This window comes from Cloeon dipterum, chromosome 4 (assembly GCF_949628265.1).
Source record: "Cloeon dipterum chromosome 4, ieCloDipt1.1, whole genome shotgun sequence".
Lineage (NCBI taxonomy): Eukaryota > Metazoa > Arthropoda > Insecta > Ephemeroptera > Baetidae > Cloeon > Cloeon dipterum.
Genome location: NC_088789.1, coordinates 36016103 through 36039536, shown reverse-complemented (window position 1 = coordinate 36039536; position 23434 = coordinate 36016103). Strand labels below are relative to the sequence as shown.

The 23434-nt window shown below is 42.3% G+C and overlaps 4 protein-coding genes and 3 long non-coding RNA genes across 7 annotated transcripts; all 7 read left to right on the top strand.

Annotated features, from left to right (window-relative positions):
- The first annotated feature begins 1615 nt into the window (after positions 1-1615).
- On the top strand, positions 1616-8432 carry LOC135942228 (uncharacterized). Its single transcript, XM_065488240.1, has 9 exons — positions 1616-1788; positions 1846-2084; positions 2139-2317; positions 2374-2512; positions 2566-2797; positions 2847-3100; positions 3149-3372; positions 3422-3506; positions 3567-8432. Exons 1-9 carry the CDS (start codon positions 1625-1627, stop codon positions 8258-8260), a joined length of 6210 nt encoding a protein of 2069 aa, XP_065344312.1. The 5' UTR covers positions 1616-1624; the 3' UTR covers positions 8261-8432.
- Positions 8433-9526: 1094 nt separating this feature from the next.
- On the top strand, positions 9527-9927 carry LOC135941919 (uncharacterized). The gene is made up of 3 exons (XR_010575029.1): positions 9527-9618; positions 9670-9797; positions 9866-9927. It is a non-coding gene; the product is annotated as an uncharacterized LOC135941919 (long non-coding RNA).
- Positions 9928-10577: 650 nt separating this feature from the next.
- Positions 10578-11770, top strand: LOC135943914 (uncharacterized). Its single transcript, XM_065490584.1, has 5 exons — positions 10578-10781; positions 10840-11117; positions 11173-11206; positions 11264-11328; positions 11378-11770. The coding sequence occupies exons 1-5, from the start codon at positions 10724-10726 to the stop codon at positions 11516-11518; spliced, it is 576 nt and encodes a 191-aa protein (XP_065346656.1). The 5' UTR covers positions 10578-10723; the 3' UTR covers positions 11519-11770.
- A 1064-nt stretch (positions 11771-12834) lies between these two features.
- On the top strand, positions 12835-14317 carry LOC135943438 (uncharacterized). The gene is made up of 8 exons (XM_065489968.1): positions 12835-12897; positions 12954-13074; positions 13129-13238; positions 13291-13365; positions 13421-13457; positions 13518-13585; positions 13651-13747; positions 13943-14317. Exons 2-8 carry the CDS (start codon positions 12987-12989, stop codon positions 14215-14217), a joined length of 750 nt encoding a protein of 249 aa, XP_065346040.1. The 5' UTR covers positions 12835-12897; positions 12954-12986; the 3' UTR covers positions 14218-14317.
- Positions 14318-17476: 3159 nt separating this feature from the next.
- On the top strand, positions 17477-17951 carry LOC135942496 (uncharacterized). The gene is made up of 3 exons (XR_010575098.1): positions 17477-17603; positions 17655-17782; positions 17852-17951. It is a non-coding gene; the product is annotated as an uncharacterized LOC135942496 (long non-coding RNA).
- Positions 17952-18008: 57 nt separating this feature from the next.
- Positions 18009-18556, top strand: LOC135942067 (uncharacterized). The gene is made up of 3 exons (XR_010575044.1): positions 18009-18370; positions 18432-18479; positions 18529-18556. It is a non-coding gene; the product is annotated as an uncharacterized LOC135942067 (long non-coding RNA).
- Positions 18557-19517: 961 nt separating this feature from the next.
- On the top strand, positions 19518-22314 carry LOC135943204 (uncharacterized). Its single transcript, XM_065489660.1, has 14 exons — positions 19518-19816; positions 19944-20009; positions 20067-20100; positions 20157-20224; positions 20272-20374; positions 20426-20722; positions 20780-20844; positions 20894-20929; positions 20986-21106; positions 21161-21398; positions 21454-21490; positions 21555-21622; positions 21688-21784; positions 21981-22314. The coding sequence occupies exons 4-10, from the start codon at positions 20222-20224 to the stop codon at positions 21313-21315; spliced, it is 780 nt and encodes a 259-aa protein (XP_065345732.1). The 5' UTR covers positions 19518-19816; positions 19944-20009; positions 20067-20100; positions 20157-20221; the 3' UTR covers positions 21316-21398; positions 21454-21490; positions 21555-21622; positions 21688-21784; positions 21981-22314.
- Positions 22315-23434: the final 1120 nt, after the last annotated feature.

The window sequence follows — 23434 nt, the reverse complement described above, 5'->3', positions numbered from 1 at the left end:
TCGCGTCCGGCTATTCTCTTGCACGAGGTTTTTTACGTAAGGTTGGCATGCTGGGCGAAACCCGTGTCGTCTTGCCCTTTTATTAGTTGGTTATTTATAGGTGAACCACCAGCAGGGCTGATTAGTGCCCCTAACAATAAGTCAAGAAAAAACGCCCGGTTGGATCCCGCCTACGGCCTCGTAGTGGTCAGTGACCTACCGGGTCAACTCGCGGTCTCACTAAGGGCGGAAAACAACCTTCAGGTTGCGCTTCGACGAGAGGAAACACATAAGTACCCATCCACGCAAACGCGAATGCCAGATTGTGAGTGGTAAGTACATTTTTCGTGAGTCAATTCGTGCTCTAAATCAATCCAATATTCTTGTTCTAAATTAAATATTCTGTTAATTGAACCCTTATTTTGAGCCTTATATTTTTTACCATTTTTCCAAAAAATATCGTTCGTCGGTTTCCATCCGTATGTTATCACAGCAATATTTTTTCTCTTTGTCCGACTACCTGAGATTTTAATCCATTCCCAGTAAATTAATTTTGAGACCCTTTGCCTCGGAGAACTCTTAAGAATTCCAGTAATTAATTTATTTTGCTCTGTTCTCACATACTTGAAATTATCGTATTTATCCTCTGCTCTATCTGGCATCTCAATTTTGATTGTTCTAAACTCGCACAATTAAACAATCCTCGAAAGGCGAAGAGCACCGACACCAGACCCCTTTGCAGCTGTACATTTTTTCATGAATCGGAGCCAACAATTATTGGACTTTCCAGCGTAGACGGCAAAAGCCGATAATTTTTGCAAAGCCAGCACACGCTTACTTCCGCTATTATTATCAGCCGCAAGCAATATTGAACTAAGTTGAACATTTCTCGCTATTAACAAACGAACTAATCCGATTGGTTTACATGCAACCAAACTTTTTATAATTTAAATATGTACAAGGGGGAAATAAAATCCTTCCGATTTCCCCACATCAAGCCTCTGTGCGATTAAAAGGCTAACTAACAACCGACTTCCGCGCCCGATATTATGTATTTATGCAGACGGACGAGCGTGTTGTGGCGGCGGCCTGCGCTTTGTGGCGTCACTTCTGCAGAGGCGCTCGGCGCGGAAACACTCGCGGATCAAATACCAACTCCTCTCTCCGTATGCTGGTGAGTAAACGATTGAGAACTCTGTATGCAATTGTAACGAGTATTTGAACTTATTTGAGATAGATATTTCACCGTCATCTTAAATCAGCACACTGATAGACGGTCCATTTAATCAAATACATACTACGAGTGTCCGAATACTCGTTAAACAATAATCATTTCTTATTGGGGATGCATAAACAAGCAATGCCTTGTTTTTGTTTATTGCTTTGATAGCGCTTGCTTATTTCTCTTCAAATATAACGATAAACCTCTGAGTGAACTCTAGCTACTTTATCGCCGCTAAATTAACCACACTTCCCGAAAGAGGAAAACGGACGTTTCGTTGCCAACGATGATTTCGCTTCCGCACTCGTTATCAGATACGGAAATGCTTTAACAAGCCTTTTAACAAGTAGTTTTAACGATAAAGATATTTATGGACGTAAAGAAATTGAACCAACGACATTTTTCAGCCAACGAAGGTCGAAAATGGCCGACAATGAGTGCAGAGGCAACAGCTGCGTTTTTAATAATTTCCCGGGCAAGGAGACGCCCAAAATGGAAGATTCGTTAATTAAGAAAAAAGACTCGGCAGGTCTGGGGTTCTTCCAGTACACCCAGAACGGGGAAATTGTAGTTAAAAAGGCTGACAGGTAAGATTTCAGCTCAATTTAGAAAATCAATTAATTTGGAACGGGATTATTCCGCAGCGTTTGGGTCCTTGTCGTTCATTACACCTTCGAACGCAAAGAAAACCTTCCTGAACACCTCGCAAAACACTACGAGGGAATTGCTCGGAATGGCGACGCCGAGGACGTGCAAAACCTGAGACATTCCTTCCAAGTGAAAAGAAATTGCAACTTCCGGGATCTCTTATCTCCAGAGAAAGACTTTCTGCTTCGATTGCTCAGTGACAGACAGCAGCTCTTAAAATATTTCGATTGCAAAGGTACAAAAGAACATAATTAATTATAAATAAAATTTAAATCTACTCTTGACTTAGACGATCCGACTGTTTTCCTGCTGTTCTTTCTCTCTCACGGAACTGAAGAGGGCGTTATTTCCACCGACCACTGGAGCGAAGAAATAAACAATTTCGTTTGCTTTAACACAGAGGACATCTTCCAGTCACTGAAAAAGCTGGAAAATTTTGACAAATGTCTCAAACTCGTCAACTTTGGCGTAAGCTTAAAAAATTTATTAGATCTATAAATAATTTTTAATTAAAAATTATTCAGTCTTGTCGCGGATTGCTGGCCGACGTGAGATTCACGAAATCAAACCATTTCGACGAAAAGTACGAGAACAGAAATTCGTGCCGCATCACATTCCAACCGAAAATGCACAACCTTGTCGTTTTCTACTCGACAGTCGAGAGTAAGCCTCCGTAAAAATTGATATTCCTCTCGATTTGATTGATTTTTTTTTAGCGACAATGGCGAATCGGAACGAAAAATCCGGCTCCTGGTTCGTGAGGGCCTTCTGCAACGTGCTCGACTCGATCGACGAGGACTGCCCGCTGCTCAAGCTCCTCACGATGGTCCAGTGGAAAGTGCACATCGAGTCTCAGGGCATCCACCTGAGCGCGAAAAGAAAGGGCTTGGCCGGCCAAACACCAGAAGCGAAACTCTTCTCGCAGGACGCCCTCTTTTTCTTCTCCAAGTGCGTTTCCGGTTTTTTTATACCACCAAATTAATTTAATAATTTCCAGAGCCGAGACTCCGGAAATTCCTTGTAGCCAGCACGATGCGATTGGAAACACGGAAGAGACTCCAAAAAACCCAGAGTTTTACTCGTGGGAGTCGGACGCTGGACGAAACATCAGAGGTCGCCACGCTTTCCTCGTGTATAATCATCTCAGTGAAGAAACGCAAGAAATTAAAAAAACTCTGATGCACAGTTTGAATTTTGAAACAAGCGAATGGCAACTCGGCAGAGACGCGTTCAAACTGTTGTTTGACAAAGGTAGCACTTTAAGGGATTATTTATTCGCAAAATTAATTTGAAATTCAGCTTCTGAGTTGGAGCATGACATTGGCTGCGTTTTGACCTGCATATTTGGCAGAGTGAAGGAAAACGAGAGGAAAGAAATCTGCGTGCTCGTGCAGAATGAAGAAAAACCAATCACGGACATTTTGCACTACTTCATCGGTCCGAAGAACGAGAAGTGGATCGGAAAACCCAAAATCCTGTTCCTAATCGATATCAGCGACGAGGAGGAGCTATTACACGACGATGTAAGCTGCACTCAATTAATTAAAAATTAAAATAAAATTAAATTTACAGTTTTCGGCCGCTGAAAATGAATTTGAATTCAAAGTATCGGCTACGAACCACAGTGGCTGGTTCGTTCTAATATTGAGAGACAAAGGTATGCAATAAGTATTCTAATACACCTGTGAAACTTAATATTTAAACTCTTTTTCGACAGGTGATTTCAAAAAGTTGGTCGATATCTTAAAAGGTGACGAGCTCAAAAGGGGAAAATGCTTGCAAGACTTACTCCCGCCGCTCCTTATCTCAAAACCCGGAACAGAAGTAAATGTTTTTCTAAACTCAACGCTGCAATACCTGCTCGACTTTCCAGACTGGCCGAGGTCCTTCGTCAAACCGAATTTCACGCTTGCAAGCTCTGAAGAACAACCTAAAATTAATTTGGATTTCGACAAGTTGATGGAAGAAATAAACAACTCTGTGAAAGAAAGCAAATTTTGGCTTTTGAGTGCACTTGCTGGAGCGGGAAAAACGACTGTGCTCAAGGAAATTGCTTTCCAACTCGCGAAATGCTATCCGCACACCAAAATTTTGCGCGTTTCGCTGGAGAAACACACTAAATTCTTCTCAGACAAATACGAAGTAGACGAGATAGAGTTCCTGGCAAATACCACTCAAAACAGGCCGAAAGAAATCGAAAATTGGATTGAACAGAAGAAGGTGATCGTTGTCCTCGACAGTTTTGACGAAATATGCACGAATCACCAAATGGAAGTTCTCGAATTGATCAGAGCTTTGAATGCGAGGGGGACAACACTGCTGATCGGAACCAGGCCTCACGAAGTGGAGATGATCAAAGGAAGCGCGCAAACAGCACTGCTCCTCGACATCCAGCCCCTGAACAAAGCAAAGCAACTCAACTTCTTGCAGTGTGTAGCAGGGAAGGAAAAGGACGAAAGCGAGCGCCTGCTCAGCGTCTTCAAGAACCAGGACGTTCTCGGGAACCCTCTGCACCTCTCTCTGCTCGCCCAGACCGACGGCGACGGCAACCTGTACCAAATTTATGACAAAGTGATGCAGTTGAAAGTGCAATCGTACTTGGTGAATGACGGATACGACAAGACTCACCCAAAGTTCGTTTGCAGAGTAGAAAATTGTTTGAAAACCCTTCGACTGATTGCATTTCGGGTCGTCAAAGGACTCGATCCCGTCGGACCGGGAGTGAAAAGGAAAGACGTGGACGAGATGAACTGCATTGGAGTGGCCAACGTTGTGAACGAAAAAGTCACTTTTTTACATCAGACTTTCGCAGAGTTCCTCGCCACGCAGCACTTGTTGAAGGCGAATGGCCCTTTGGACTCTGAATTGTTTCTCAAGAGCAACATGCGGCAGTGCACAATGTTCCTGGACATGTTCTACTCCACTGTGGACAGCGAGGAAGACATCAAGTCTCACACAAAGAGACTCTTGAGCTCCGCACAGTCACTTTCGACACAAAGTCTAATTGCTCTAATCTTAGAGGGCAATCTGAAACAGGTTTTCCAGATGGTGAAAACCAGTATTTCCTTTTCTGAGGAGCAAAGTGCCTCCGTTGACGTGTTGATCAAGTCGGTTGAGCGTGAAGAAATCGCCATCGAACTGTTGGAATTGGGAATATTCGACAAAGCAAGCGTCGAGATTATGCTGCCAGAATTGATGCAACAAATCGAGAACAATAACGCGTGCAAGTTTTTTGATCGGCTGCTGGTGACGTTTTCACATTTGCCAGAGTTGATCAGTAAAATAAGACTGGGATTGAATGCGGTGCGAAGGGGCCACTTTGAAATTCTCGACTTGCTGTTGCAAAAAGGAATCTTATCTTTTGCTGATTTCGATGAAATGAAAATACTACTTCGCCTGGCTTGCAAATTCGGAAGTGTAAAGTGCCTTGAGGTTCTGCTCAAACACGGAGGAAAAAAGGAAATATGCGAAGACCCTCTGCATTGGGCCGTGGAATTCGGACAAATGGAGATTGTGAAATTTCTTTTAGAAGAAAAGGTCAGCGGATTGAATCGTGATGACGAGACTTTCGTAATTGATGGGATGCTGGATGAAGACTGGAATGCTTTCCATCATTCAATTAACCACGGAAGAATAGAACCAGCAGAATATTTGATTTCAAAAAGTAAAACTTTGATAGAAATCAAAACCAAAGACGGAAAGAGTCCTTTGCAACTAGCTGCCGGCAAGAGAAAGTGGGAAATGCTGCTTTGGCTGCGAGATAAAAACGCCAACTTGAACACTCTTATTCCGAGTGCCGTGAGGAAATTTTGGACGGAACGTGATCGCACCGAATACGAGCATTTCTTGATGCTTCAAAGTGACGTCACGAAGAAGGACGAGGAAGGGAAAAGTCCTCTCCACTGCGCCGCCAAACACGGATACTACCACTTGGTCCGCGAGCTAATCGCTGCCGGTGCTGAAGTCGCAGCCAGAGACGAAAACGGGTGGAATGCCATGCACTTCGCCTGTCACTCACCCCGAGGCATCAAGACAATCAAACTGTTGCACAGCGAAAACCCTTCCTTGGCGACAGAAAAGACGAGCGAGGGGAAAACTCCGTTGCATCTTTTGCTCGAGAATGGCGACGATCAGGGCGATATCACTCGTTTTCTGGTCCAGCACGCTGGAGTCGATGTCAACGTTCAGGACTGCCGAGGTAGCTCAGCCGTCAGCATCGTTCAAGAGAGATTCTTCCCCGATTCGATCAAAACATTAATTTTGGATAGGTACTTTAACCCCTCCATCAGGGTTAGCCTTCCCGACCAACCTGACCAGGTCGATGCGATGTATAAGAAGAGCAACGAAGCCCTGGAAAACGAGAACAGGCTCTTGCATGCGTGCCAATCGAAAAAATGGGACGAGGTGCGAGAATTGCTATCAAAGCACTTCAATGTGAACGTGCAAAGCATGGACGGAAGAACTGCATTGCACCACGTGGCTGAATCAGGAAGTTTGACCTTGGGGCAAGAGCTGCTCAGCCTGGGAGCTGACGTCAATTCCAAAGATCGCAACGGCACGACAGCTCTGCTTGAAGCCACTCATAGAAATTGCCAAGAACTGCTTCAAACTCTGCTCGATCATGGCACCGAAACCAATCTAGAAAACGAACACAGAGTGACCGCTCTCCACGTTGCCGCTTACAATGGTTATTCTGAGTCGGTGCAAAAGCTCCTGAATTCAGGAGCCAAAGTGGATTTGCAGTGCGAGTACGGATGGACCGCTTTGCATCTGGCCGCGAGTCGAAATAACGCTGACTTGGTACAAATTCTTATCGCTCACGGCGCTGACGTCACCATCAAAGACCGGAAGGGCTTGACAGCCATGGATTACGCCGTAAGAGGGAATTGTTTAGAGTCAGTGAAGAGGCTGATCGAGCTAGATCCCGACAGATTCTGGACCAAAATACTCAAACGGACCAGCGTGCAAGTATTTGAGGGAGAAAATTGTCCAGCCATGAGCGGCGATGAAGACGACGTGGACTCGAGCTCAAGAATTCCTCTACCCGTGACCGCAGGTTGTCGCAAATTATTGGAAAAGCTACTCGAGCTTGGCGCTGACGTGAATTTAAAAACAACAGAAGGATTCAAAGCGTTGTTTTTCGCCGTGAAAGAAAATGATTTGGAATTGATGCTGAAGCTGCTCGAGCACGGCGCCGACGTCAATCAACAGGAAAAAGACGGATCGACCGCTCTGCACCTAGCAGTCTCTAAAAATCAGCACGAGTGCGTGCAATTGCTGCTTGACTATGGAGCCGATGTAAATTTGAAGAACAACAAAGGAATGATCCCTCTAGACCTAACCAAAGAGATGAATTGTCCAGATATAACGGAGATGCTTCTCAGCCACAGCCAAGAAGAAACCAATTTGAAACAATCCGGATGGTCGAGCCTTTTGCAAGAGGCGATAAAATCTCTTGACATTCAAGCAGAAACCAGTTCTCTCCATCTTGCCGTCCTTGAGAACAATCCAGAGTTGTTGCAAACTCTTTTGGACCAAGGCTTTGATGCGAATTCGAAAACGAGCCAAGGATGGACCGCTCTGCATGTCGCCGTGTGGTCTAACAACTTGCAAATGGTGCGAAAATTAATTGAGAACGGCGCCCAATTGTTTCTGGATGACGAAAGAGAAATCAATATTTTGCAACATGCTCTGGAGAACTTGGAAATGATCAGGTTCCTCCACGGCGAAGACAAAGATGTCACCTCTTTGCACCTGGCAGTGAAAAACAGTGAACATCCGCTCAACACGATTGTTGCTCTGGTTGAGGAATTCAACGACGTCAATCAAAACGGCGAATCAGCAATCCTCCGTGCCTGCAGGCGAGGAAAGTGGAACATTGTTGATATCCTGTTGACCAAGAAACTGAACGTCAGCATCAAAGACCGCGACGGGAAAACTGCTCTGCACTATGCCGCACGTTCGGGAAAATTGGATTTGGTGAAGGAGCTTGTCGAGCGAGGGGCCGACTTGACTGTGAAGGACGACAAGGGATTGAACGTGCTGCAACATGCCCTGAAACACTTTGAAACGGTTTTCTTCCTTCACGAATTGAATGGGGAGCTGATCAAGGAAGAGTTGAAAGACGGAAGCACCAGTTTGCACGTGGCCATTACTCGAGGTTCACTCCAAGTGATTCGTTTTCTGGTCGACGAAATAAAAATCGATCTGGACAAAAGCAACGACAGCGGATTGACTGGCCTCGTGCTTGCCTGTCGGAGGAAAATGTGGGTGGTGGTTGAGCTTTTGCTGGACAACAACGTGGACGTCAGCAAAGCGGACCGAGCAGGCAAAACGGCTCTGCAATACGCAATGGAATCGCAACGGTTGGACTTGCTGCACAAAATTGCACCATTCGAGGCTTTCAAATGATATCATTGTTATATTTTATCTAATTTAATTTTATAAAAAATAATCTGGACAGCAAGAATTGGGTTTTTAAATCTACTTATTGGGTTAAAAAATAATAAGAATTTCAAGTGCTCAGAAAATCATAAATTTTAAATTATAGGACCAATTGTTTCATGTACCAATTCCAAATAAAGTTGAGACTGTTAAAATGTGATAACTTTAGTTTTAATTCAAATAATTTTCCAAACTAATAAAATAAGAATCTACCTTGCTTTTCGTTAAGTAATTTTACCAATAAAAATGTCACTTTTGGACATGACGAAAATACCTGCTAGATATCCTTGGTATAATCAGCGGGGGTCAAATTCGTGCGACGCGTAGATATAGCGTCAGGTGGATAAAAAACGGTCAAGTGAAAATTTGCGAAAAGAAGCAAGTTTTGGTTAATCTTGTGACGTATAATTTCCATTACTTGTACTTATTGTGTCTTTTGAATAATAAAAACAAACTTTTCAAACTCGTACGGCAATCCAAAGAGAGCTTTTTGCTTCCCACATTCGCACGCCATCTTGGATCTGCGCAGTGAGAACCAATTTTATCGCACAGCTGGCTCCTGCTGGGTATATTTCAAATTTTATCAAAATTACGTGGCGTGCAGCAATGCCGAGCATCAATTCCGAAACGCGGTCACAGCGACAGGAAAAACTCGGAGCGCGCTCAAGGCCGCAACAATACTAACCAAGATACAGGATGCAGGGCATGCGAATAAAATTGAATTCGCTAGCAAATTTCAAAATGCGCTATTTTAAAACTAAAAGCAGTATTGTAACAAATGTGCCAAAGAAAATTTAGAACATTATTGGGCTGGCTTTGAGAAGGCCTTTAGAAAAAACGACACCTTTGAATTCCAAAAGAACTCGGTGAATTTTAAAATTTGAATCTTACACACGAGTTTAAAAAGCAAAAGAATAAATTATTTTACATGAATTTACCACTTATGATTCTCCTATAGCTTTTCTAAATTAAAAAATCAATTTTGGTCGAAAAAGGCGAATAAAATAATGTTTGAAAAATAATAAAGCGAAATTATTATACGTAGAATTGATGAGAGGAAATGCGTCACTCGAATGTGGAGGTATAGAGGCTGAAAAAGGATGCTATGCCCTGCTGGCAGTCCACTTTCGAAACTCTTCTCGAATGCAATGAAGCTCGGCATTTGGAGCTTGATTTTGATTCCGCTGCTGATTAGGCTCGACCAAGCTACACCCCAAGTGAATGCGCCTATTTTAACGCTATGAAATTCTTAATCAAAGCTTTTTCTTTCCAACAGGAGGGCAAAGCGAGATCGCTCAAGATAACCATTTACGGCGGAAATGCAGGTTAATATTCACGTCAGCCTGTAGAAAATCCAACTAAAATGAATTTCATAGCTCCAATCACGATTCATTTGCCGAAACAATTGCGGAGGAAATACATCGTCAAATGTTGCGGATTTAAAAAGTGTCTGCCACCAAAAGTTAACGCCACAACCAAAATAACGTCTACAACTACGCCAAAGGTAAGCATCGAAATTTCAATTATTCGTAATTGACGTTTTATACGTTGACTTTGGCGTTGAATTTTAAGCGCAAAAGCGAGCCCGCAACGGTAACAACGATTCGAGCCACCGTTTCGACAGGAAGCGAGCCTGATGAGTCAAAAATTATTGACGTCAGCACTTTACCTGGTAATAATTAGTATTTAAAATTCCTAGAAATGAAAACAAAATTTCCTACAGCTCCAGAGCAGACGAGTTCCAGAAGCACCGTCGGAGGAACAGAAAAAGAAAAGAGCATTATTGCCACAGCAGGATCTCCAACCGATTCGCCGCCACCACCACCACCAGCAGACACGACGGCGGAAGCTAAAACTAATGCATCTCCCGACAAATCAGAAGAGCCAACAATGGCGTCCTCGTCAGCGGTGGCTTCAACTGAAATTGAAGCTGTCACGTCGACGACAACAACAACAACCACAGCTAAAACCAGCACCTCAACCTCAACCACGACTACAACAGCCACCACCACCACCACCACAACAACAACAACAACGGTTTGTAGTGCACCTTATGGAATTATAAGATTAAATATTATCGGGAAAATATTGAATTTAGCCAACACCATGCAGTTTGTCTTGCTCAAACTTCAACACATTTCTTAAGGTATTTTAAATAAATTCGTGAAAGACAATTTTAATTCTTTTTCTAAAAAGGACACACCCACATCAAAACCATCACCAAGTAGGTTCAAGAGTTTAACTTATTACGTTAATTAAAAATTGCGTGTTTCTTTAGACGAGGGTTCCATGCAATCGTCGAACTGCAGACTAGAATATTTCGTTTCAACAATAAATGCAAGTATTCAAACAGTTTCATAAAATTGAGAGTAAAGAACGCGTGAAAAGGTGACGCGGAATGAGGCTGCATTGCGATGCAAGGCCCTGAACATGACTCTTCTCACCGTCACCTCCCTGGAAGGCCTGCGGTGCATCAGCAATTTCAAGGGTTGCACCCTTTTTTTATTCCTGAGACGCCCCTAAAACAATTTAAATAACGTGTTTAGCCGGCACTTACTGGACGAGCGGCTCGAACGAGGACCTCAACTGCGACTCTGAGAAAAAGTACGCGTGGTGTTCGACGGGCTTTGCCTTGTCCTCGGCTCTGCTCGCTCTCAACGAATTTTGGCTGCCGACCAACACCACCCCGACCGCCCTCGACCGCTGTCTGGCCGTCGCCATATCGAGCACCCCCAGAAGGGGAGTCGAGCACAGGGGGTGCGACCAAACCCTGCCTTTCATCTGTCAGTACAACGTCGACTGTCCGAAACTCTGCGTCAAAAACGTTCGCTTGAACCGCGGTTTAAATATTAAATAGATTCAAATAAAATGTTTTTAAGGACTCGCTGTTCGACTCTGTTGGAAACTTGATGAGTATTGGTCAAAATCAGGTCCAATCAATTAACTCCAACGTGTCGCTCTTTTTTTCAGACAAAGCCGCTTACGGAATTTGGTACAACATCGGCAACTTGACGTATCTCTTGGGAAACAAGCCGGTTTGTCTCTAACTCACGAAAAATCTATGTCTCAACTGTGGGTGGGCAGGTGACTTGGGCTGGCAACTACCAGCAGTGCTGCGCTCTGGGGATGGAAGCCCTCAACATTGACAATGCGGCCGAGCAAACGGGACTAAAAAGATTCACGATCGTCAACATAGGTTTAACGCAGGTTAAGACGAAGAAATAATTCAAATTCGAGTTGATTTAAGCAAACTGGAGTGCAAACTTCAACTACTGGACTTCCGGTACGTGGAAGGGGGCACCGGTGGGCAAGTGGGCGTGGTGCGAGCCCAATGGGCCAACCGTTTTCACCCAGGATCTCGATTGGGAGGACAGACAGCCAGACAACAAAGGGGGAAACGAGAGCTGCGTCCACTTCCGCTTCGTTTTAAACTACACAGGCACTGTCTTGACCGACAGGAACTGCTCCAACAAATATATTTTCACTTGCAAGGTGAAATTAAAAAGTATTCTCTAATTTAGCCAATGACTTTATAATGTAAAATTGAACCTTACATCACTTTAAGACATTTTAATTTTTAGTATTAGAGATAGTAAATAGCTAATAAATACGTTCCAGGGTCAACTGAGCACAACTTCGAAGCCGTGCGTTGCTCCCTGTCCACAAACCACCTGCACGAGAGACGTAAAAACATAATAAAGAATTAATCTTTATCCAAATTACTGCTTTATTCTTTTATAGTACAGCCTTTTCAACACAGAACAAATCCTCTATAGTAAGCACTTAATGCATATACATCAGGCATAATAAATTTTGATCCAAATTCACAGACTATTTTTCGTACGGCAACTGGTACGATGCTTGCGGCAGAAATTTTCTAATTTACAGAAAGAACATGGTATGGATACCTTTAATAAAGGTCTTGGCAATAATTGTTTTCCTCAGTCAACGTGGGAGACTGCCCGGACTCATTGCTGCAGGGTTGGTTTGACCCTGGCCTCGATGGAGTCGACGGGAAAAGCGAATTGTTTTTCCAAAATCGTCTCCAGTAAGAATTGAACCGAACTAAAAAATCTTTTATTTTTATGAATTTTTAAAGAGTTTGCTCCCGTGACCTTTGGCGACTTCTGGCTTTCCGGCACGGACCTGGACTGCGATTCGAACTTCCGGTGGTGCTCGATGAACCGTGCCTTCGAGGAGACTGAGCTCAGGTGGAAGGGTGGTCACCCCGTCAAAGGCCTGGACTGCGTTTACCTCGAAGTGAGAAACGAATCTTTGCTTCTGGCCACAGCCGACTGCGCCGAAAAGAAAGACTTTTTGTGCGAGGTGCGCAAGAAGGCCACCTCTCAAAAGGCCATGCAAACAGAGTGCGCAGAAATCTGGAACATCACCTCAGGTATATGCGAATCTATGAAACAAATTAAAGTGTTTAATCTAATCATTCACGAAACAGAGCAAATCGACCTGCTTTTGAACGCGAGCGCCTTCCTTGCGACCTCTTTCTCTCTCGATCTCAAGGTTTTTTTAAATTTTCTTTTTGATCTTTGGTTAATAATTTTATTTTACAGTGCTTTTTGAAATGCATCGGAGTCGAAGTTGGATTGGTAAACAGTTGAATTTAGACACCTTAAATTTAAAATTTAAATCTTGTGAATTCAAGTTTGACATCGGGAGCGGTTTGAACAGCATCAAAATGTTGCGGGAAATAGAACTCGTGTCGCAGGAGGAGCCAACGAGGCTTCAACAGGGATTTGTCGCGCACGACGAATGCAGTGGAAAAAGTCTGTTTCACATTTTAAACTGATTATCTATTTATGAATTCGATTTGCGTTCAGAACTTGACGACGAATGCGTGACTGCGTACGAAACGTTCAAGTGCGGCCAGGAGAAGGAGCCCGCGTTGCTCTCGAAAATCGTGCAAAATAATTTCGGCAATAGCACCATTGTTCGCATAGAAATTATTGTAAAGATGAGATTTTAGCAAAGTAAAATTTCAGTTCAAACCACCGACTCCGTGCGTTCCTCCGCCCCGGACTTGTTGGATCTCGAATGCATACCCTTGCGTAAAAAATGTAGGCCATTCGGCATTTTAGGTTTTTTTTTAGTTTAAATGATTTAATGTTGCAGCAAACTGCCACCGATCTTATAAACAAAACTCGTTATGGTAAAAAAGCACTGATTGCTCTTTACACTTAAATTAACTTTAACAAATACGTATTTATAGATGGCAATGGGACTTTGATGACAAATAACAATATGACGGTCTACGTCTCAAATATGGTTGCATCTCTGGTAAGATATAAAATTTCCAGCAAACCGGTGGGGCAAATATTTTGTTAATTCTCGCCATATTGCAGAATCCGATTGATGCGTACAAACACTGCTGCTCAATTGGAATGAAGATGCTGGAGCCCGAAACCAGGGCAGAATCTAACTTTATCATGTCAACCTTTTGTAAGTTGAAATGCTTAGGTTCTGAAAAATGTTGAACAGTTCAAATGACTACAGAGTTCCAACCTGTTCATTGTAACTCAAAATTTTTATAAATTTAAAAATCCCCACGAGAATATAACGCGCATTATGTATCTATTATGTTATGCAGAATAATCTCTTCGAGCGTATAAATTAACAATTTTTTCTTCTGCGCAGCGAGTAATCATTACGCACTGGTGGGTGAAACGGAGTTCATCAACCAGTCGCACGAGGTGTGGTGCCAAAGCCGCAAAGTCTTGCCGGACAACATGTACTACGACCTACAATCCAGGTACCCATGCGCGCCGTCGATCCTCACAGCGGATCACTTCAGTAGAGGTTTTATGTCTGTGACCATGGCTGGCTCTGACATCGTGGATTATTTCTTATACCCGGAGAAGTACAACTTCACTTACACTGGATTGAATAAATTCCTCTGCGTTGAAACCTAGCGACAAGACGCAAATCAAAATTGTCGTTTTTTCGAGAGATTGAGTTTTATGTTCACAACTTTGTCTTTTGTTTTGTTTTGTTTTATACGCACGTTTGAATAAAAGCGTTCTAATTAAAATTTGCATATTGTACCTGATTTCCAATGTATTAGACCATTTTTACGAAAGTTGTTTCTTTTCCTTTAGCTTATCAAGATTTATAAAAATAAATTTGTGTTATTGAAGCGAGACTGAATATCAGACGCTCTTATCGTTGTCCACCGACAATTTCCGCTCCATCTGTTAAGAGGCAGGCGTGGAAGTTAATTTTATTGTTAAATACACGCGTGACATAACTACGAAACATTTTATTTATCAAATTATCAAAATTATCAAAAAGGACTCAAAAGAAACTATCATCCTTTCATGACAACTACTTTTGACTTTTGATCTGCTTGAAGAGAGAAGCTTCGTTTCCCTTCGTTCGTTAATTTAATATTGGAGAGTTTGTGCCTGCTCCTGTTCAGTCAACATGACCGAAAACGCGGTCACGCAGCGACAGGAAGATGGAAGAGTCACTCAATGCCACAATTACGAATACCAACGGCTTTTTATTTGTGACCGTGTGAAAACGCGGTCTTAAAAAAGTCCTGGCCATCGTGCCTGGTCAATATAATTTACGCTTCCCATCACTTCTGAACAATAATTCGAACCTTGGATTTGAGCTAACGCCGATTTAAACACTTTAAATTTTTTACCCGCGCGCGTTTTTTGTGCATTTGCGGCTACTTTAGATCTTGGTTGAAAATTAAATTATTCAATTTCGACGAAATAGTTTTTTTAGTTGATTTTTAAAAGTGGCCCGTGTTTGCTGCCGCCTAAATGGAGCAAATTGAGCTATAGATGAGTTGAAAAATTTGCTTTTTATTTTAAAGATGGCTAAATTTAGAATAGCTTTTTCTCCAATTACAGCTTCAACCGATTATGCGGGGATATGACTGAAATTGAGGATTGAATTTAAAAATATTTATAGATCTGGCCGCATTTTCTACAAAACTGAAATGCTGAATATGACCGGTCAATCGTGTACATTTTAAATTTAATCTCAAACCGGCAAGAGCAGAGAATCGCGCGCAATTTGTTTTAGCAGCCGAATTTTCGAGAGAGGGAGAGCGAGCCCGGAGATGCTGCGCCGCAGATGCCACGCGAATTGACTCTCTCGTCTCGCGAAAAATGCGCAGCCGCAACGCAAAGCGGCCTGCCTGCTGCCTCTTGCCTTTCCGCGTCGATTTTGACGCTCTGGCCGGGCAAAGTGCCGCACCGAACACGAGCTGCGACAAATTGTTGGTTTGGTTGAGTAAATCAACGACGTCAAACAAAACAGCGAATCAGAACTCCTCCGTGCCAGCGAGCGAGGAAAGTGGAGCATCGTTGATATCCTGTTGACCAAGAAACTAAACGTCAGCATCAAAGACCGCGACGGGAAAACTGCTCTGCACTATGCCGCACGTTCGGGAAAATTGGATTTGGTGAAGGAGCTTATCGAGCGAGGGGCCGATTTGACTGTGAAGGACGACAAGGGATTGAACGTGCTGCACCATGCCCTGAAACACTTTGAAACGGTTTTCTTCCTTCACGAATTGAATGGAGAGCTGATCAAGGAAGAGTTGAAAGACGGAAGCACCAGTTTGCACGTGGCCATTACTCGAGGTTCACTCCAAGTGATTCGTTTTCTGGTCGACGAAATAAAAATCGATCTGGACAAAAGCAACGAAAGCGGATTGACTGGCCTCGTGCTTGCCTGTCGGAGGAAAATGTGGGTGGTGGTTGAGCTTTTGCTGGACAACAACGTGGACGTCAGCAAAGCGGACCGAGCAGGCAAAACGGCTCTGCAATACGCAATGGAATCGCAACGGTTGGACTTGCTGCACAAAATTGCACCATTCGAGGATTTCAAATGATATAATTATTGTATTTTATTCATTTTAATATTAATATAAATATTTTGGACAGGAGGAGTTGGGTTTTTTAAATTAATTTATTGAAATCAAACAATAAGAATTTCAAGTGCTCAGAAAATCATAGATTATAAATTGTAGGAACAATTGATTCATGTACCAATTCCAAATAAATTTGAGAATGTTAAAATGTGATTACTTTTTTATTTAAAATAATTTTCCAAACTGATAAAATTAGAATCTACCTTGCTTTTAGTTTAGCAATTTCATCAATAAAAATGTATCTTTAAATATGGCTCAAATTCCTGCAAGAAATCCTTGACATTGTAAGACATCGAGGTACCCGCGTAATGGAAAAACGTCTTTTGACTTGAATCGTCTTTTAATTATTGTAAAAGTTAGTAGTGGTACAAGACTGTAATACAAATTAATCACAATCACAAATTTTGCAAATTAAATAATTAATTGTTCACAACGAAAATAATGTATCACAAGTTATGTCTTACCCCGAATGCGGATGTTGCTGCTTCAATAATTATATTTCCTCGCACGGAATTTAGTATTTGTAGTGGGAGGTTCAGTGCAAGTAACGTGCTTGTCGCACAGTTACAATGCCCTCTACCGGTTCGGGAGAGTATGAGCCTGACTTGCGCCGCCAGTAAGTGGTGGGGACCGCCACAGTATAATTCAATATTTTAATATCAAAAATTCGTAGCGTGCAGCAATGCCGAGCATCGATTCCAAAATGCGGTCACAGCAACAGGGAAAGCTCGCAGCGCGCTCAAGGCTGCAACAATACAAACCACGATACAGGATGCAGAGCATACGAATAAAATTGAATTCGCTAGCAAATTTCAAAATGCGCTGTTCTCAATCTCACAGAAGTCTATTATACAACAAATGTGCCAAAGAAAATTTAGAACATTATTGGCCAGGCTTTGAGAAGGCCTGTAGAAAAAACGACACCTTTGAATTCCAAAAGAACTCGGTGAATTTTAAAATTTGAATCTTAATCTTACACACGAGTTTAAAAAGCAAAAGAATAAATTAATTTATATGAATTTACATCTTGTTTCTCCTAGCTTTTCTCGATTAAAAATTCAATTTTGATCAAAAAAGGTAAATAAAATAATATTTGAAAAAATAAAAGAGCGAAATTATTATACGTAGATGTGAAGAGAGGAAATGCGTCACTCGAATGATGGCTGCCTGAAAAAAGGATGCTATATACGCCCCGCTGGCAGTCCACTTTCGAAACTCTTCTCGAATGCAATGAAGCTCGGCATTTGGAGCTTGATTTTGATTCCGCTGCTGATTAGGCTCGACCAAGCTACACCCCAAGTGAATGCGCCTATTTTAACGCTATGAAATTCTTAATCAAAGCTTTTTCTTTCCAACAGGAGGGCAAAGCGAAATCGCTCAAGATAACCATTTACAGCGGGAATGCAGGTAACTATTCACGTCAGCCTGTAAGAAATCGAACTAAAACGAATTTCATAGCTCCAATCACGATTCATTTGCCGAAAAAAATGCGGAGAAAATACATCGTCAAATGTTGCGGATTTAAAACGTGTCTGCCACCACCAGTTAACGCCACAACTAAAATAACTTCTACAACCGCACCCAAGGTAAGCAACGAAATTTCAATTTTTCGTAATTGAAGTTTTATGCGTTTCAATTTGGCGTTGATTTTTTAGCGCAAAAGCGAACCCGTAAAGGTACTAACGATTCGAGCGACCGTTTCGACAGGAAGCGAGCCTGATGAGTCGAAAATTATTGACGTCAGCACTTTACCTGGTAATAATAAGAGTTTAGAGTTCCTAGAAATGAAAAAAAAATTTCCTACACCTCCAGAGCAGACGAGTTCCAGCAGCACCGTCGGAGGAACAGAAAAAGAAAAGAGCATTATTTCCAAAGCAGGATCTCCAACCGATTCGCCAACACCTCCACCAGCACCAGCAGACACGACGGCGGAAGCTGGAACTAATGCATCTCCGGACAAATCAGAAGAGCCAACAATGGCGTCCTCGTCAGCGGTGGCTTTAACTGGAAGTGTTGCTGCCACATCGACAACAACAACAACCACAGCTAAAACCAGAACCTCAACCGCGACCACAACAACCACCACAACAACAACCACCACCACAACAACCACCATCACCACCACCACGAAAACAACAACCACCACCACCTCCACAACAACAACAACAACAACGGTTTGTCGTGAACCTTTTGGAATACCGAAATTAAATATCCAAGGGAAAATATTGAATTTAGCCAACACCATGCAGTTTGTCTTGCTCAAACTTCAACACATTTCTTAAGGTGTTTTGTTGAAATTCGTAAAAGACACTTTTAATTCTTTTTTTAAAAGGACACTCCCACATCAAAACCGAGACCAAGTAGGTTCAAGAGTTATTATTACACGTTAATAAAAATTGCGTGTTTATTTAGACGAGGGTTCCATGCAGTCGTCGAGTTGCAGACTGGAATATTTCGTTTCAACAATAAATGCAAGTATTCAAACAGTTTAATAAAATTGAGAGTAAAGAACGCGTGTAAAGGTGACGCGGAATGAGGCTGCATTGCGATGCAAGGCCCTGAACATGACTCTTCTCACCGTCACCTCCATGGAAGGCCTGCGGTGCATCAGCAACTTCAAAGGTTTCACCCTTTTTTTCCTGAGATGCCCCTAAAACAATTTAAATAACGTGTATAGCCGGCACTTACTGGACGAGCGGCTCGAACGAGGACCTCAACTGCGACTCTGAGAACAAGTACGCGTGGTGTTCGACGGGCTTTGCCTTGTCCTCGGCTCTGCTCGCTCTCAACGAATTTTGGCTGCCGACCAACACCATCCCGACCACCCTCGACCGCTGTCTGGCCGTCACCATATCGAGCACCCCTAGAAGGGGAATCGAGCACAGGGGGTGCAACCAAACCCTGCCTTTCATCTGTCAGTACAACGTCGACTGTCCGAAACTCTGCGTCAAAAACGTTCGCTTGAACAAGCTTATATTTAAATTGATTCAAATAAAATGTTTTTAAGGACTCGCTGTTCAATGCAGTTGGAAACTTGATGAGTATTGGTCAAAATTAGGTCCAATCAATTTACTCCAACGTGTCGCTCTTTTTTTCAGACAAAGCCGCTTACGGAATTTGGTACAACATCGGAAACTTGACGTATCTCTTGGGAAACAAGCCGGTTTGTCTCTAATTCATTTAAAATCCATGCCTCAACTCTCGGTGGGCAGGTGACTTGGGCTGGCAACTACCAGCAGTGCTGCGCTCTGGGGATGGAAGCCCTCAACATTGACAACGCGGCCGAGCAATTGGGACTAACAAGATTCACGATCGTCAACATAGGTTTAACGCAGGTTAAGACGAAGAAATAATACAAATTCGAGTTGATTTAAGCCAACTGGAGTGCAAACTTCAACTACTGGACTTCCGGTACGTGGCAGGGGGCACCGGTGGGCAAGTGGGCGTGGTGCGAGCCCAATGGGCCCACCGTTTTCACCCAGGATCTTGATTGGGAGGACAGACAGCCAGACAACAAAGGGGGAAACGAGAGCTGCGTCCACTTCCGCTTCGTTTTAAACTACACAGGCGCTGTCTTGACTGACAGGAACTGCTCCAACAAATATATTTTCGCTTGCAAGGTGAAATTTAAAAAGTATTCTCTTATTTAGCCCCTGATTTTATAATGTAAAATTGAACCTTACATCACTTTAAGACATTTTGATTTTTAGTATTAGAGATAGTAAATAGCTAATAAATACGTTCCAGGGTCAACTGAGCACAACTTCGAAGCCGTGCGTTGCTCCCTGTCCACAAACCATCTGCCAAAGAGACGTAAAAACATAATAAAGAATTAATCTTAATCCAAATTACTGCTTTCTTCTTTTGTAGTATAGCCTTTTCGACACAGAACAAATCCTCTATAGTAAGCACTTAATGCATATACATTAAGGGATAATAAATTTTGATCCAAATTCACAGACTATTTTTCGTACGGCAACTGGTACGATGCTTGCGGCAGAAATTTTCTAATTTACAGAAAGAACATGGTATGGATACCTTTAATAAAGGTTTATGCAATAATTGTTGTCCTCAGTCAACGTGGGAGACTGCCCGGACTCATTGCTGCAGTGTTGGTTTGACCCTGGCCTCGATGGAGTCGACGGGAAAAGCGAATTGTTTTTCCAAAATCGTCTCCAGTAAGAATTGAACCGAACTAAAAAATCTTTTATTTTTATGAATTTTTAAAGAGTTTGCTCCCGTGACCTTTGGCGACTTCTGGCTTTCCGGCACGGACCTGGACTGCGATTCGAACTTCCGGTGGTGCTCGATGAACCGTGCCTTCGAGGAGGCTGAGCTCAGGTGGAAGGTTGGTCACCCTGTAAAAGGCCTGGATTGCGTTTACCTCGAAGTGAGAAACGAATCTTTGCTTTTGGCCACTGCCGACTGCGCCGAAAAGAAAGACTTTTTGTGCGAGGTGCGCAAGAAGGCCACCTCTCAAAAGGCCATGCAAACAGAGTGCGCAGAAATCTGGAACATCACCTCACGTATATGAGAATCTATGAAACAAATTAAAGTGTTTAATCTAATCATTCACGAAACAGAGCAAATCGACCTGCTTTTGAACGCGAGCGCCTTCCTAGCGACCTCTTTCTCACTCAATCTCAAGGTTATTAAAATTTTCTATTTGATCTTTGGTTAATAATTTTATTTTACAGTGCTTTTTGAAATGCATCGGAGTCGAAGTTGGATCGGTAAACAGTTGAATGTAGACACCTTAAATTTAAAATTTAAATCTTGTGAATTCAAGTTTGACATCGGGAGCGGTTTGAACAGCATCAAAATGTTGCGGGAAATAGAACTCGTGTCGCAGGAGGAGCCGACGAGGCTTCAACAGGGATTTGTCGCGCACGACGAATGCAGTGGAAAAAGTTTGTTTCACATTTTAAACTGTTTATCCATTTATAAATTCGATTTGCGTTCAGAACTTGACGACGAATGCGTGACTGCGTACGAGACGTTCAAGTGCGGCCAGGAGAAGGAGCCCGCGTTGCTCTCAGAAATCGTGCAAAATAATTTCGGCAATAGCACCATAGTTCGCATAGAAATTATTTCAAAGTTGAAGATTTTAGCAGAGTAAAATTTCAGTTCAAACCACCGACTCCTCGCGTTCCTCCGCCCCGGACTTGTTGGATCTCGAATGCATTCCCTTGCGTGAAAAATGTAGGCCATTTGGCATTTTAGGTTATTATTCGGTTTAAATGATTTAATGTTGCAGCAAACTGCCACCGATCTTTTAAACAAAACTCGTTATGGTAAAAGAAAAAGCACTAATCTCTCTTTACACTTAAATTAACTTTAACAAATACGTATTTATAGATGGCAATGGAACCTTGATGACGAATAACAATATGACGGTCTACGTCTCAAATATGGTTGCATCTCTGGTAAGATATAAAATTTCCAGCAAACCGGTGGGGCAAATATTTTGTTAATTCTCGCCATATTGCAGAATCCGATTGATGCGTACAAACACTGCTGCTCAATTGGAATGAAGATGCTGGAGCCCGAAACCAGGGCAGAATCTAACTTTATCATGTCAACCTTTTGTAAGTTGAAATGCTTAGGTTCTGAAAAATTTTGAACAGTTCAAATGACTACAGGGTCCCAACCTGTTCATTGTAACTCCAAATTTTAATAAATTTAAAAATCCTTGCGAGAATATAGCGCGCGTTATGTATCTGTTATGTTATGCAGAATAATCTCTTCGAGCGTATAAATTAACAATTTTTTTCTTCTGCGCAGCGAGTAATCATTACGCACTGGTGGGTGAAACGGAGTTCATCAACCAGTCGCACGAGGTGTGGTGCCAAAGCCGCAAAGTCTTGCCGGACAACATGTACTACGACCTACAATCCAGGTACCCAAGCGCGCCGTCGATCCTCACAGCGGATCACTTCAGTAGAGGTTTTATGTCTGTGACCATGGCTGGCTCTGACATCGTCGATTATTTCTTATACCCGGAGAAGTACAACTTCACTTACACTGGATTGAATAAATTCCTCTGCGTTGAAACCTAGCGAAAAGACGCAAAAATCAAGATTGTCTAGGTTTTTCGAGAGATTGAGTTTTATTTGCACAACTTATGTCTTATGTTTTGTTTTATACGCACGTTTGAATAAAAGCGTTCTAAATAAATTTTGCATATTGTACCTGATTTCCAATGTATTAGGCCGTTTTAACGAAAATTGTTTCTTTTCCTTTTGCTTATCAAGATTTATAAAAATAAATTTGTGTAATTGAAGCGAGACTGAATATCAGACGCTCTTATCGTTGTCCACCGACAATTTCCGCTCCATCTGTTAGAGGCAGGCGTGGAAGTTAATTTTATTTCTAAATACACGCGACATAACTACGAAACATTTTATTTGAGTTAGTTTTTAAAGTTTAGAAAGACGAACACGTCTTTTTGATGTTCTCGTTTGCACAGCATCGCTTTATTTCGTTTTTAGCTCAACCACAACAAGCCGAACGATAGCAGATTGATGAAGCATAGTTTTGAGATGACACCGACTGTAGTCTGTACTTACATCTATGATTTTTTTGTAATATTTCCTGATTGAAAAAAATCAACCTGTATATATGTATCTGGATTAATTAAAAGTGCGGTGAGCCAGCCTTGTTTTCAACCGCTTTAATATCGGGACGCGTAATGCTTTCAACAAAACTAGAGCTTTAATTTGTTGGGCGAAGCAAATACCTTTTTTCCTTTGCAATTTATTAAAAAGCCTCAAAATCTAACTCCATAGAAACTATCATCGCTATCATCCTTCCATGCGATTTTTTAAATTTTCTGCAGATCGCATTTCGCATCTGCTTTGTTTCCCTTCGTTCGTTAATTTAATATTGGATAGTTTGTGCCTGCTCCTGGTCAGCCAACATGATCGAAAACGCGGTCACGCAGCGACAGGAAGATGGAAGAGTCACTCAAGGCCACAAAACCAAACCAAAACAACGGAAACCAACAGCAAAAATGCAGCTACATTTCTCAAAAAATTCTCAATTCTCTGTCAGTTTTGAATTATACCGCTCACATTTACTAAAGGAAATTTGGAATTGTTGCATCCCTTGAATTCATCTAAAGGGGTGTGTGACTCATTCTTTTCCTCCCTGAGAGGGTCAGTGTTCACCCTCGCATTTCACAGCAAGCGTTTTAATAGTTCTATGAAATTTTTTGACGATTTATCTAAATTTCTGCG

Excerpts from the sequence above, each read along its gene's own strand:
- LOC135942228 (XM_065488240.1), top strand. The coding sequence starts at position 1,625 with ATGGCCGACAATGAGTGCAGAGGCAACAGCTGCGTTTTTAATAATTTC. Across the intron at positions 2,318-2,373 it reads TCAAACTCGTCAACTTTGGC|TCTTGTCGCGGATTGCTGGC; the intron begins GTAAGCTTAAAA and ends AAAATTATTCAG. Across the intron at positions 3,507-3,566 it reads TCTAATATTGAGAGACAAAG|GTGATTTCAAAAAGTTGGTC; the intron begins GTATGCAATAAG and ends CTTTTTCGACAG.
- LOC135943438 (XM_065489968.1), top strand. The coding sequence starts at position 12,987 with ATGTTGCGGGAAATAGAACTCGTGTCGCAGGAGGAGCCAACGAGGCTT. Across the intron at positions 13,075-13,128 it reads CGACGAATGCAGTGGAAAAA|AACTTGACGACGAATGCGTG; the intron begins GTCTGTTTCACA and ends ATTTGCGTTCAG. Across the intron at positions 13,586-13,650 it reads CAAATATGGTTGCATCTCTG|AATCCGATTGATGCGTACAA; the intron begins GTAAGATATAAA and ends GCCATATTGCAG.
- LOC135943914 (XM_065490584.1), top strand. The coding sequence starts at position 10,724 with ATGACTCTTCTCACCGTCACCTCCCTGGAAGGCCTGCGGTGCATCAGC. Across the intron at positions 10,782-10,839 it reads GTGCATCAGCAATTTCAAGG|CCGGCACTTACTGGACGAGC; the intron begins GTTGCACCCTTT and ends TAACGTGTTTAG. Across the intron at positions 11,207-11,263 it reads CTCTGTTGGAAACTTGATGA|ACAAAGCCGCTTACGGAATT; the intron begins GTATTGGTCAAA and ends TCTTTTTTTCAG.
- LOC135943204 (XM_065489660.1), top strand. Across the intron at positions 20,930-20,985 it reads TCGGAGTCGAAGTTGGATCG|TTTGACATCGGGAGCGGTTT; the intron begins GTAAACAGTTGA and ends TGTGAATTCAAG. Across the intron at positions 21,107-21,160 it reads CGACGAATGCAGTGGAAAAA|AACTTGACGACGAATGCGTG; the intron begins GTTTGTTTCACA and ends ATTTGCGTTCAG.